At 37.9% G+C, this 15,036-nt stretch overlaps 1 protein-coding gene across 8 annotated transcripts in view; it reads left to right on the plus strand.

Moving 5' to 3' along the window:
- NRXN3 (neurexin 3) overlaps positions 1 to 15,036 on the plus strand; it is an 891,513-nt gene that overhangs the window by 756,645 nt on the left and 119,832 nt on the right. For all 8 annotated transcript variants that reach the window (XM_042869951.1, XM_042869967.1, XM_042869941.1 and 5 more), the window contains one exon: positions 3,059 to 3,230. In XM_042869951.1, the coding sequence (XP_042725885.1) occupies positions 3,059 to 3,230 (172 nt within the window). The remainder of the gene's footprint in view (positions 1 to 3,058; positions 3,231 to 15,036) is intronic.

Below are 15,036 nucleotides of genomic sequence, written 5' to 3' on the forward strand. Positions count from 1 at the left end.
TGGAAAGATAAATATCTGTCACTCCTCTTTTACTGATGAAGAATCTATTTTATGAGAAGGTAAAATAAAATGTTGCCCAAAGGAAAATAATGCTTAAGGGTAAGATTCCGTATCTCCTGATCCTTGGACCTAGATTAGCCCGTGTCATTTAATAACATTCATAGTGTTTTTGGAGCAATGCATATAATAAGGAATTGCTGCCAGGGCCTGAAGGGGATGGTAGTGTAGAACAGAGAGGACAAAGTGAGGCTTTATACATTCTTTTTAGTATTTCTATACATGTAATTTATCTACAATCATTCATTAAGTAATGATAATTACTTGCCTGATGTCTTAGAAACCTCCTGACAGAACTTTATCTCCAAAAAATTTGAAAGTGAGGAGAAAGCAGTGTGGCTTTTGAGGGCAGCAATATCAAGGGATGTGCGATCACCTTTTCATATAAGAAGTTTGGAGCAGATCAACGAGTGCTGATAGCAAGGAATGCCTAGTCTACTATAATTCTCTGGAGTTCTTCTGGAGCATATAACTTGCAGCTCTGTGGTTATGTATTTTGATTTTTCCTCACTTTGGCAAGATATTTATTTAAGTACAAAATAAACATAGTGGCTTTGAAATACATCTTTCTTCATCGTATACTTGCAGGTCTAGTTAATATCCATGTTTGGTAACATAGAAAGAAAATGTGCTAGCTATATGGGGAATGGAGTGATAGAGGCCAAGTCCATAATGAAATGTTCAATGCTAGTGATAAAGTTTATCTTTCAAATTTAAAGGGAAGATATTCATTAAAGCTGCTTTTAATTAGCTGTTGTAATAGAGGAAACTGGAGATGAAGAAATCTTGAAAATAAATCCTGTATTTGACCTGTATCCATGGTCATTGTATTTTGCTGTAGGTTTTTCTTTCTAGTTTGTTTTACTGTTTTTGTACCAGTAATGAGTAAACTAACAGTTGGATTTTTTTTCCAGGGATAATCTTGTGCCCTAGAGATACTAAAACCAAAACAACAACAACAAAACATGAATAAACTAATAAACTATGACTTGTATACCTTCAAGTCTTTCTTTGCAGTTTGGTTTCAATAGCTCTGCTTTCAGAGAATTGCATTATGTTGTGTTCTATGTTGGTAATTGGAACAGAACCATTTTCATGACAAGATCCAGGTCAGTCCAAGTATGAGTATCAAAATCTGGTAAAGTCATGCTTCTGCAAAACTCAGAAAGTCATGAGGAACATTGCTGGAGGAGAGACTGTATAGAGCTGGAGGAGGTTTTCAGTTAGGGCTGTGATGTGTTTTACACAATTTTCTGCATTTCTCAGTTGCAATAAAATGTTGCAATCAACTTACCCTTATCACCATTAAAAAACAGATTATTTATATCTTATAATGAAGTCAGTCCAAAACATCGTAGTGTGAATGAATGTAGGACTCTTGCTGTCCAGTATAAATGCAGTAGAGTCTAAAATTTACTGTTCGGAGAAGAGGGAGAATGCTTTATATGCTGTTACAGTGCTAAATTTAAAGTAATCCAGGCACAGTCCCGTTTTTTTAATGATCTCTTTAGTTATAGGACTGTTTGTTTTCCTTTTCAACTGATATTGCAGTATTGATATTGCACAAGTCTTATGAGGAGTGGCTGAGGGAGCTGGGATTGTTCAGTCTGGAGAAGAGGAGACTCAGGGGAGACCTCATTGCGCTTTACAACTTCCTGAAGGGAGGTTGTGATGAAAAAGGGTCTGTCCTCTTCTCCCAGGCAAATAGTAGCACCCGAGGAAACGGCCAGAAGTTGTACCAGAGGAGGTTTAGGCTGAACATTAGGAGAAACTTTTTCTCTCAGAGGGTGGTCAGGCACTGGAATGGCTGCCCCGGGAGGTGATGGAGTCGCCGTCCCTGGCAGTGTTCAAGAGGCGCCTGGATGAGGAGCTACGAGAGATGGTTTAGTAGCTTGTGGCACTGATAGGAATGGGAGAGTGGTTGGATTAGATGACCTTGCAGGTCGTTTCCAACCTTGAGATTCTGTGATTCTATGATTGCAGTTCAAAGAAGAAGGTAAGGTAGACTGTTAGGGAAAAAAAAAAAAAAGAAAAAAGGAAAAAGAAGAAAGTCTGATGGTCTGATGTACACCACAGTTCTATTTCAAAGAGGTTGTGAGATGGCCTTCCACTATCTCGTTTTGTTTCTTTTCTGATTTCTCCATTGAAACAGCTAATAAGGCTAATGCCGGTTTTATAGTATGGGTGGTAACAAATGTAATGGTTTTCTGAGTGAAAAATTTTAGTTCTGTCTGAATCAGAATTGAATCCATGCTGTGGACATAGTAGTATGCCTTCATAAACCCTGAAGCCAGCTTACTGTACATCTCCTTTCTGAAAGCTTGAAGAAGTATTCTTGTTAACTGCATTTGGAAAGTTTTGGGAGATCATTAGGGGGAGCAAGTCATTGCTTGGAGCATGTGAGATAGAAAAATAAGACTGCAGTCACTCCAATCCTTTGAAGGTCTGTAGCATTTTCCATTTGGTTTAGGAGCAATTAGCTTCCCTCAAATGTCCAAAGCTGGTTAGTACATTTTTGCTCATTTCTTATTCTATTATATTTGAAAACACATTCACTCTGCTGATTCCCATCGTTATTTGTTTTAGGGAGGCTATTTATTCTGTTCTATTTTTGCATTTGTGGAACAGTTAGGGTACAGCCTGCATGTGCCTGCACTTCAGATGGCAACTGAACAAGAAACTACTAATCAGTGGAATTGTTGTTCAAGTAACTGTTCACATCTCCTTAGTTTTATTGCCTGATTTCTTAACTGTACTTTGTAATACTTAAGAGAGCAAGCAAGTTGCTATGTTCACGTGAAAGCTATAAGGAAGAGTGTGGAAGACAATGTCAGCCTTGAAGCAGAGCCAATGAAGCGTATCTTGACTAAATTCAAAATGATGCTTCTGTGTATTCTTCAGTGCCATCTACCGGCACAATAACCCAGTAGAGATTTACAGGGCCAGAACATTCTCCTAATAGCAAGCAATTTGCAAGCTTTTTTTTCTTTTTTTCTTTCAGGAGCAGGGCAAGATTGGCGTAGTCTTCAATATTGGCACAGTGGATATCTCTATTAAAGAGGAAAGCACACCTGTGAATGATGGCAAATACCATGTGGTGCGCTTTACCAGGAATGGCGGCAATGCTACGCTTCAAGTTGACAGCTGGCCAGTGAATGAACACTATCCAACAGGTACATGCTTTTTCTGTTTTTCTCTTTCTGTCTACCCATATTTACAAAATAACATTTAACCATAGGTGGTTACTATATCGGACTTTGTAGCATCGTCTCAATATTAAACTGACCAGCCTAGTGGTGAATGTTCTGTCTTTTGGAAAACACAGGGTTGGTCTTTTATAACTGTATGGTATGATACACATAGCTTTTGCTATTATGGAGGTCTCTAAGTGAATCTTGGTTCTGCAGAGAGTAAAAAACAAAAACAAAAAACTCAACAACAAACTTGGTTTTGCTACTTGTGATATTCTCAGTAATTAAGAGAGAAAAGTTTTGAATGCACTTTGCAAGAAGGAGAGGTGGATTTAGCCACCCCCAAGATGCAGGCTATATAGGTACACAGCTGAACTGTAAAGAATGTGGGAGACTAAGTTGCAAATACTTGAATGAACCTTATTCTTGCCTCAATTTTTCATCACCCGATTTTCACTCTCTTTTAGGTTTGCACATAAATAGTGGTTGACACAAAATCTAGACAAAGCTGACAACTCTCAGTTGACTTTAGGTCAAAATATAGTGCAGCAATTCAGTACCTCTTGGAAAGTCATCACCCCAAGTCCACCAGGAATACTGAACAAGTGGCTCTTGAATCACTGTCTCATGTGTTATCTCAGTCTTGGGAATACACAGCCACGTCACCATGTTAAAAGATTAAACTCATCCCTAGCGAAAAACGGGCTTCTGTACATGATGTGGACAGGGCATAATATAGTTGAGACTTGGTGATGGGGATAGTTACAAAAAGCAGAAGAAACATAGGGAAACAATTCCAGTTGTAGCCGTGTTCATCTTGTTCACACTTTGTTGTCTATGATCAAGTGATGATCATCTTGTTGCTTCCAAGTATTAAGTATAAGCAACTTCCAGTTCTTCCTTTCTAGATTATACATAACTGATCTGGAATAGAAGATAGAAAAATGTACTGATAGACACAAGGCAATTTACTAGTTTTGTATGAATATTCCATTATTCTCAAACACTAATAAATTATTCCAAAGGGATAATTTCATCTCTTCTATTCAATCGTAAAGTGCATAGGGAAGTTTTCACTGCGAGTGATATTACTTCATATTCAGTGATTCTTTTTTAGTGTTTTGATGCTGTGTGTGCAAAAGAATACACTTTAATAATTATTAATTAAATTAAAAAAAATAAAATTAATCATTATTTTAGTGAAATAATTGCTTTCTAAGAAAGTAATGACAAGATTGCTGAGCTAGATTCTAGCACTATTATCCATTTGTAAGAAAAGGTAGGATGGCTATAGGTCCCCAAACTGAGCATCCCATTTCTGCTCCTTTCTTCAGTTGTTTTATGGTAAAATACCTCTGACCTAATTGCCAGCCAATTATAGACAGTAAAAATCCCTCGAATATGTTTTCTTCTCCTATTACTTGCTGTAGTAATTCCCTCCTGTAAAGAAACAAAACATTCGGCTATTGCTTCAGAGATGTTTTTTTTTTTTTAAAGGGAAAAGAAGTCACATTCAGAGAATATCTCAGTATCCTCTGTATTTGTCTTGGTTAAAGTAGTCCTGCATTTTCTTTAGAAGGTATATGGTTTAATAGAATTGGCATTGGTCTTATATTCTGGCCTAGTATTAAGTATATGCAGTTGTACCCCAAAGGAACCTTTATATTCCAGACATCATTTCCTTTCCATGCAGGTGTTTCACATTCTGGCTCTTCGTAGGTGTAGTATTTTTCAGCCTCTCCATGTGAAAATACGGCTTTGGGCATCATACATCAATGTGTGTTTGTCTCCTATATTTTTTCAGTTAATTTTCATATTGATTTTTTAGCCAAATTTGATGGAGGGAACAAAAGATTTTTAAAAAGAAAAAAATATATTCAAGTCCAACATGGCTAGTGAAAATAACTGATGGAGGAGTGCACTATCCTAATTCTCTCAGGGGAAAAGGACTGTGGCTTGATCTCACTTTGTGTTAAAAATTAGAATATTCATAGGTAGATAGATAAAAGTATTATTAATGTCTCAGCTTTGTGAAAAACTTAAACAAGAGAATAGCTACAAGAAACCATGCCTGATTAGTTCAGTTTTCTAAGGAAGTGATGATTTAGAAGACAACTGAGCAAACCAAACATGCGCCTAATATTTTTCATGTAGAGAATAAACACATTCAGCAGAATCTCAGCTTTAGAAGAGTTTTGTGGTTAAGTTGATCTGGACTAATCTAGTGTGTCTCAGCTATAGAATACTGAAATTGCAATTTATCTTCAACTTGTGTATTAATATCGAAGGATTTCTGTGTTCTACATTGTAGGATCACTTCAATTCTGGAAGAGACAATTTTTTGTAGTGTTTTAAAAAGAAACTTATTTGTGGCACGTACATGTTTGAGTATGCTGTGATGTCTATAATGTGGACAATTTAATGTGTGCATAATTTTTTGCATGGTGTTGCAGCTGTGTTCATAAATTTGGCAAATTAGCGAAAGTTTCTTTGTCATCACATGTGATGGCAGCAAGGTGGAATTCTTAATGGTATTTCTATGTTCCTCTCTGAGTTTTATTAGCTCTTGAAGGGTTATACATCAGATTCATAATTACTTGCTCAATGGAAAGTACAAAAAAATGTGTGATGCTCATAAAATGAGCAAAGAGAGAGAATATTGGCTTTCCTTAAAACACTGTATTCAGTTAAATTGAAATTAAAGAAACTAGGGAATGAAAGATTCCAGAGATGTGTTTTACAATTTCATATAAAAGACAAGGAAGTGAAAGGAAAGCAGAAAAGGAGCAAACCTACAGTTCTGATACGTACATATTGGGTTGTTTTTTGTCTATTTGTTTTTTAAACATCCGATTACGCCTCAGTAACCTGCAACACAAGCTGTTTTCTTGTGAAGAAAAGGGTTAGAGGTAAATCTGATCTTGCATCTAGGTCAAGGCAACCCCCACTAACAATACAAGCTGGGAGATGAAAGGAGTATAGCCCTGCCAAAAAAAAAAATGGAGTGGTACTGGTGGATGGGAAGCTGGACATGAGCCAGCAGTGTGTTCTTGCAGCCCAGAAAGCCAACTGTATGCTGGGCTGCACCAAAAGAAATGTGGCCAGTAGGTTGAGAGAGGTTATTCTGCCTCTCTATTCTGTGCTGGTGAGGCCTCACCTGGAGTACTGCATCCAGTTATGAAGTCCTCAGTACAGGGGGGACACAGACCTGTTGGAGTGTGTCCAGAGAAGGCCCACAGAAATGATTCACAGAATGGAAAATCTCTCCTATGAGTACAGGCTGAAAGAATTGGAGCTGTTCAGCCTGGAGAACAGAAGGTGCCGAGGTGACCTGATAGCAGCCTTTCAATATCTAAAGGGGAGCTACAGGAAAGAAGGGGATAGACTCTTTAGTGGGGTCTGTGGTGACAAAACAAGGAGAAATGGTTTCAAGCTCAAAGAGGGTCATTTTAGGTTGGACATAAGGAAGAAGCATTTCACAGTGAGGGTGGTGAGGCCCTGGTATAGGCTGCCCAGCGATGTGCTGGGAGGAGTGGTCCTTGAGAGCAGCTCGGCAGAGAAGGACCTGGGGGTCCTGATGGACGAGAGACTGAATATGAGCCAGCAGTGTGCTCTGGCAGCTCGAAAGGCAAATGGGATCCTGGGCTCCATCAGGAGAGGGGTGGCCAGCAGGGACAGGGAGGTGATTGTCCCTCTCTACTCGGCTCTTGTGAGGCCCCATCTGGAGTACTGTGTCCAGGTGTGGAGCCCTCAGTACAAGAGAGACATAGAGATTTTGGAAAGGGTCCAGAGGAGGGCGACTAAGATGATCAGGGGGCTGGAGCACCTCCCCTATGAGGACAGGCTGAGGGAGTTGGGCTTGTTCAGCCTGGAGAAGAGAAGGCTGCGGGGTGACCTCATTGCAGCCTATCAATACCTGAAGGGAATCTACACCCAGGAGGGGAGTAAACTCTTCAAAAGGGCTGATAACAGCAGGACTAGGGGAAATGGTTTTAAGTTGAAGGAGGGAAGATTTAGGTTGGATGTTAGGGGGAAGTTCTTTACTAGGAGAGTGGTTAGGCCCTGGAACGGGCTGCCCAGGGAGGTTGTGGATGCCCCGTCCTTGGACGTGTTTAAGGCCAGGTTGGACGGGGTCCTGGGCAACCTGATCTGAATGTGTATGTTTGGTGGCCCTGCTAGGCAGGGGGGTTGGAACTACATGATCCTTGGGGTCCCTTCCAACCCGGGTGATTCTGTGATTCTGTGTGATTCTGTGTGATTCTGTGGTTGATGCTCCACCCCAGAAGACTTTCAAGGCAAGGCTAGATCAGGCCCTGGGCAACTTGATCTAGCTGTGGATATCCCTGTTCATTGCAGGGGAGTTGGACTAGGTGACCTTTAAAGGTCCCTTCCAACTCTAAGGATTCTATGATAAACTGTAAAGGAGGGAATTAACTTGAAGCTAAGGTTGGCTCAGATTTAGAAATGACCTCTCAGTTTTAGTACCATTCAAACTCTGACAGAGTTTCTCTTGCTGGATAATAAGACTCTGAACAGTGATCCAGTGAAGGTAACTGAGACAAGGCTCTTGAGAAATGGGTAATGGCAAACAGCAGCATTAACAACGGGACTCCTGCCTGCTGTTCAGCTTTATGACTTAGTTCGGGCAAAACCGTTGAACTGTTCATGATTTATTTGTATTTTGCCCTTGCTTCTCTCCCTCAATTGTGCAATAAGGAGATGGGCTTTATCTATATTTTCTACTGATGACCAATTCCTTGATTCTTAATTAACCAAGTTGATCATTGCAATGTATTTCTCAGTCAGGGTATGTATACATTTTGCTACCAAATACATATGATTTGCTGTGCCCTAAAGTGCTATTTTCCATAACTTCCTCTCTTCCACTGTCTCACGTGCTTTCACCTTTTAGTGTACATCCCAGGTAACAGATTGTGTTTGGCCATTTTCTTCTTTATGTTGTTCCTGACAGATGCCTCTAAATTTAAATTCATCTTTTTGGTGATGCAGTAGGAATCATTTTGGAATAAAAGTAAGTTAGATAGGAAAGCTGGTTTAAGCAAATGAAGTCTGTGACATGTTTTTGTTTCAGATTACTGTAAAACCCTTCAAACTTGAGGCACTTTACAGTACAGTGAGAAGGATTTAAGTCAGGCATCCTTAAGGTTTGGGAGTCAGCAATTCTCAGAAGGGTTAAAAACAAATCTTTTATTTTGAAGCACAGCTGAAACACCTCAGTCCTTAAATTTTCTTTAGTTCTTGAGTGGCAGATTTTCTTCATCTCTGCTTGCAAAGAAATTCTTTGTATGTTGCCAGATTTGTAGTGAATGTTGAAAGAAGTCTGATATTCCTGTTCATCCATCCGTGCATTGACTACATCTTCTGCAGTCATAAAGGAAACAAAACTAGGTGAAGAGAAGCTTTACAGGGAGAGAGAATAAGAAACCAGAGGAAAAGTCTAGGTGGAGTAATGTTTTAAAGGAGATTACAGGAAAGGAAGTGAGAGGCAGAAATTTGCTGGCATTTAAAGAAATATATACTTTGCTGAGAGAATTGTAGCATAGATTTATACATTTGAAAGGAAAAAAAAAAAAAAAAGAAGAAGAAGAAGAAATGGGAGGGACAGCATTGAGCAATTGGGCCCTTATGAGGATTCATTAGTTCATTCTCTCAGCACAGATTTTATATTTTTCCCCTTTATCATTCTCTTGAGTGATCACTTAGCCTTCTCCTAGGAGTCTCTGCCCTTTCCAATGATATTAGTGTTCAGTTCACAGAATCACACAGAATCACAGAATTGTTCTTTTGGCTTCAAAAAATAGGAAAAAGATGTCATCATTTTTTTCATTTTCTGAATCAAGTACAAATTGTAAGAAAGTTGGATTTTAGGAATATGGATAACTTACAACAGACCTCCAGGGAGTTTGTGATGGCTCTGGTGAGTATGGTGGCCTGATGAGAGTACACCTATAAAACAAAAAATTGGTTCTAAGATCCCTGATTCCAGCCTGAGGTTTTGGACTAGCTCCAATCCCAAGGACTGAATTCCCCAAACAGCTGGAGCGTAACTTCTGGTTATGAAAGAAATCCAGTTCACATTCCCTGAGAGCATTTTAGTATGTGAACCAAAGCATAGCAAGTAGGGAGTGCTAGGTAAACCTCAGAGGCATGCTCCCTATTCACATAAAAATTCTAATGTAGGTGGATTGTAATACAGTTTACAGCTGGAGCTGGACAGCAAAGTTCATTCTTTCATTACTCCTTCTCGTGCTCATGTTACTTAAATTTATTTTTTCTACTCTCACCTTCTTTTCAGCTGAGTCATTTTACCAATATTAGTCACCATGCAAGTAGCCCGGGAGACGAGGTTACAGGATCGTGAAAATGACTGGTCAGGAGATGGACAAAGATAAAATTACTTCCTGTGTTACAAGGCTGGCTTATGTCAGTTTAAAGTCTTCACTAAAATACATCTTTAGTAGTTTATGTAAAAAAAAAAAAAAAAAAAAATGGCTTTCTTACTTGCTGTTGTCTGAAAAAAATTGCTTCCCAGAAGCTCACATTAAAATTACAGTGGTCATGATTGTCCTACCTATCTTAAATGTAAAAGCCATCAAGTTTTTCTTGCACTGATATATTTTTCATATAATCAGGGAAAGATTGGAAATTGCTTGGTTAGTATTAGAGAGGGGATGTGAGGTAGGGAAGAAAGCTAGCTGAATTCCTTCATGATCCTTCAAGATTTTCAGCAAACTATTTTACACTCATGGTAACAGAAGAAAAGGTTAAATACATTTTGTTTAAATGAACTGTGGTAAGACATAAGCTCTGGAAAAAAAATCTAGTCACCATGTATTTTTAAAAGTATATTTCACCTTGTCACCTCTCATCTTTGAAGAAAATTTCCAAGATGTTTTTGGGGACGGCAGAAATAATATACATCATCCATGTATTGATTTAATAGATCATCTGTTTAATCTGTTTTAGCTGCAGAGAAATAATTATGGAGATGCAAACAAGTAAAGTATTTGTTTTTCATCTCTGTTTGATATAATTCAAGTTTATCTTTTTCTTACTGAATTTTCTCTGTGATTACAGAGATACAAATGGAAATGTGGGAATGTGAGGATTTTTTTGTTTGGTTGGTTGGTTGGTTTTTTTTGTTTTTGTTTTTTTGTTTTTGTTCCTGCTGTCAAAGGCAACTGGATACTTCAACAAAGTGCTAAATATTTCTCAGTTGGATGGTTTTAAGTCTGCCCTGTTTGTGTATTATTTAAATTGTACTCAATTGAAATATTGGTTACAGCCTAAGAAAATTCAAAATATCTGAATTCTATTTTTGTATTAATATTTACCCGAAACTACTGCAGTAGTTCTGTAGGCCAAATAGAACTTGAGTCATATCAGCATCAGAAATTTAACAAGGCTTTTGGGATGGGAGAAAAGGATGATTAAGCTGTTTTGGAGAGAAGGTGCTGAATACTACAAATTTGTAATGGAAAGGGCATTTAATAAGAAAGATAACTTGTATTGACATCGTGTGTCCAATGGGAGGCACAGTTGTAAGTTTCTTTGAAAAATAAAAACTGTCTTCATTTTCAGAAACATTGGATATTCACAGCACCAGCTATTTTAAAACTGAATATTAGTGTTCTGTATCTCAAAAAAAAAAAAAAGCTTATTCACATCTCTACAAATCTAATTCCATGAGTACATGACTGCTAAACTAGAGTTCAGTGCCTGCTTTGAACCAGGTCATTTTTTGTCCTACTTAAGCATTTCATCACCATTTCCTTGATATTTTCAATCTCCTTCTATAAGTGGCATGATTGTTTTGTTCAGTAAAGTCTTTTACCCATGCCTTCACTCCACTTGAGGACGGACTTTGAGGGAGGGAGTTGCTTCTTTTCTTCATTCTTTTTGGTTTTATTTATTTTTTATCAGCAATTTTTTATTTTCTATCTCTCCCTCTGTGATTTTCCAGCTCTGAGATAAATAGCCTTGTATCTTACAAGCTAAATACAATTACTGCTATCAAAACTGGAGTCTTTTTCTCCCTGTAAATGTCTCTTGGAAGCTGATAAGATGTTCCAGGCAAACTGCAGACTGCTGCCTAATCCTGAGATTAAACATAACCACCCAGAAGACAGCAAGAGATAATTTGGGGGCTGGGGGAGGGCAGGCGAAAGAGGAAGAGAGGACAAAAAAACGAGATCCTCTCCTGAGATATTAAGAGGACATGCATAAAGCTCAAGGTTATTTGTAAAGGAATTACACAAAGCACACAAGAGCTTGTTATGAAGAGGAATTTCCTCAGATAATGCAGCGATTGTTGTAGTTGTTAAAGACAAAATTTAGCATGGATTTGTTTGATGTGAAGCATAGAAAGGAGCTGTGTGAAACAGCTCCCAGCCACGTCTGCTGATTTTATATATCAGTCTTCATCTTGTCCTTGAAACTTGAGGTCTCACAAGGTTGCACCTAGATTCTTTGTGCATGCTTGTCTGAGTATTAGGCTTTATACTGAATAGAGGGACTGAGCCGGCTCTGCTGTGTTCTGAATTTTGGTAGCTGCTGACCATCTGAACTTAACCTAACACTCCAGAATACAAAACAGAAAAAATCTTCTGGAACATGAGTACCTGATTAATTATGGAGAAAGTAGTATGTTATACCCTTAATAGTCTTAATAGTCTTCTGTTGTAATCAAGGCTGGATTTCTGAAAACATGCAGTCTTTATTAGTCAGTCCAATACAGTTGAAAAAAGCAGCCTTGCTTCTAAATATGTAAATTCTAGGAGTCTTTTTTTTAGAGACGTTTCCTTTTTCTCTCTCTGTAAAGAAGCTTGCTTTAATGTTTTGTGTTTCTGCAAGTTTTCCTGTATTGTTAGAAATATATCGGTTGTCCTAATAAGAGATATCGTATCTCCCATCCTTGCTCCATTTAATTTATAATGCAGTAGCCAATGTTAAGAGAGTTTTGGATGATCTAATAGTAGCAGTAATGGAGGATTTAAGAGTTTATTTTCTTTCTTCAACTACCTGGTCATCTGACTGTAGAAATGATATGCAAATATTATTTTTATTAGTTCTCACGAGCTCAGTAATTACAAGTCTAATGCTGATTGGGACATTAACAGGAAAACTCAAAAGCAGAACTAAGTGGAATGTCTGAGTCACTGCAACATCTTCTTTCAATCCTTGCCACTTGAGTGATTTCCAGATATTTCATTGCTGAGACATAGAGAAAACAGGTAGTTTCCTGTCCTTCACAGAGCCTGGCTCCTTCCTCCCCCAAACTCCCTCTGTCTCTTCCACAGCTGTTTGGCTTCTCTTCATTCCAGCCACTTTTTACCACCCTCAATTCCAGTTTCTACTGCCTTGTGCTCTTTTTGTTCTCCTTCCCTCCTTGAGACTTGGGATTGTTATCATCTCCTCACTGAAAGCAAGGTAATAAGAAGCTTAGCTGAATTCAGTTGTTTCCATGAAGCAGAACATGTATCTTGAACATTACTATTTGGAGTGATTAATAAATAGTTGTGTTTGATATTGAGCTGAAGAGATTTCTCTGTGGTACTGCCATATCCCACTGTGGTCTTAATATTTTACTATTCCCTCTGAGTGGGTAATCAGTTAAGAACAAGAGCACTGAACTTTGCTTAGCCTTGTGAGTTGAATGTGATCCCCAGCGTTCTTGTCATACACTTGTTTGTGTTTTTTATATTTTTCATATTGTGTTCATTTTGTGGGACTCTAAATGAGCTTTTAGATGCTTTCTATCAACATGAATTGGAGACGGCATGTAAAGTACCTTTGACAGATTTACTGCATTTCATAATGAGCCTAAAACATTTAAAAAGACAAGGTTAATAAAACAGAGTTGGAGAGGGGCATTCTGAAGGCAGTACTTTGACATATGTTGAAAGATCTGCCAAGAGGGATAATTAAAGCATGACAAGTTGATGAAATCAAAATTTGATTGTAACTTGTCACTTTAGGGCTTTAACATTTATAATATAAAGTAGAAAAACAGGTCAATATGGCTACATGATATGAGCACTCAGTTTTGGGCCCCTATATCTGCTGGGATATCAAGACTACACATGTTCGGACACCAACAGACAAATGTGCTGTGGAATTTGTGCAGAAACATTCGTGTACATGCGTTAATGCAGGTGCATCCATACTGAATGATGAGATAGCATCTGAGATTATACAAAAAGTTATGTAAATGTTTCCACGATGCTCACAATTTCACTTCCATGTACTTTGTTTTTTGCTTTCCCGCAGGAAGTGTAACACTGTGAATCATTTCCACATTGCCCAAACAGTTGTGTGAAAGTGCTGTAGGGCTTTTCTATCTTTCAAATTCAGTCTCTGAGGACAGAGAATTGGAAAGACAGAAGGGAAAAAGAAAAAAGGGACCATATTACAACTTTCAGTACTCATCCTTCCTGTTAGAATTTCAGTTCCTAAAGGTGGTCCAGACTTTTAGAATATGCACTCAATTAGTCTACATAAGATGCAGCCTTACCATCACAAAATATCTCAAGATCAAATTAGTGGTTTGTTATCAAGCACTGCTATTTCTATAAGTTTATCATTAAGAAAGAGGGAGGTTTTTTTTGTTTTTTTTTTTTTGTAATCAAGAAGTGCAAGTTAACCAGGCAGATCAAATAGTACAGAATTAGTTAACATCAATCGGATTGAGAGAAGAAGCAAAGTTTACCTAAGGAAATGTACATATACAATGATATTTTCATGCATGTAACCTAATTCCCATGTAGGATCCCACACAGAGTCCGTTAGATATAGGGAATATAGGGAAGATGCATGGAGGAATAAGAAGGATTTTTATGTAGCATTCTTTACTATTGCTGTGTAACAGTTATGAAATATATATATATATATATATATTCTAACAAGTAAATGTATGCCACAGTGGTACTGCTAGATTTCAGCTAGTCAAAATGCTTTTTCTTGGTTATAGCCTGGATAAAGAAAATGCTGTCAGAAAATACTAACACTGAGGAAAATTTTTGTCAGTGCAGTCCTAAAGAACAGGAATATATATTATATTGCTGCATGTTGTTAGTTGAATTAGCGTAGCATTCTTCTTGCAACTTCCTGAATCAGCCTTGATGTCCCCTATGTCCAATTTACAGATGAATACCAAATAAAAAAAAAAAAAAAAAAAATTGTTAGAATGGTTCAAATTGCACTTCTGTTCAATGACCCTGGATTTGGAATGGTTTCTATTCTGTTTTCCCAGAGCCCCTGTACATCTAATCAGCTTTTTGAGTTGCAGAGCAGACAAGTGGCTGATACTTCAGAAAATGATAACAAATCTACCATGACAACAATGAAAGTATGCCCCCAAATATGTATTTCTGAGAAGTTCTATCATACCTTTAAGGCTTAGTTTGTGACCTGAAACATGAGGTCATATAAGCAATGCATGTTTGTATCATGGCCACAATCATTACATGTGTTACTCTGCAGGAAAGCAAATGCTTTTGTTTTTCCCCTCATTAATTTATCTAGAGAGACATGATGATGTGAAAATATACTCACTCCCTCTCCAGTGGAAATTTGGTAGATGTTTTTCTGCTATAATGTAAGCACATTGATCAGCCAAAATTTAATACAAACCAGACAAAATAAAACCCAGGTAACTTAGAGGCATCTCTCATTTTTCTCTGTTTTCTAATTCCTTCTTTTCACTGATGATCTTAATTCTCAAATCACAGTATGACATACAGTGTAACTCTGAAAGAGATGAGCTGTA

The sequence above is a fragment of the Lagopus leucura genome, unplaced genomic scaffold (assembly GCF_019238085.1).
Source record: "Lagopus leucura isolate 7727_CA_CO unplaced genomic scaffold, USGS_WTPT01 Super-Scaffold_1, whole genome shotgun sequence".
Taxonomy (NCBI): domain Eukaryota; kingdom Metazoa; phylum Chordata; class Aves; order Galliformes; family Phasianidae; genus Lagopus; species Lagopus leucura.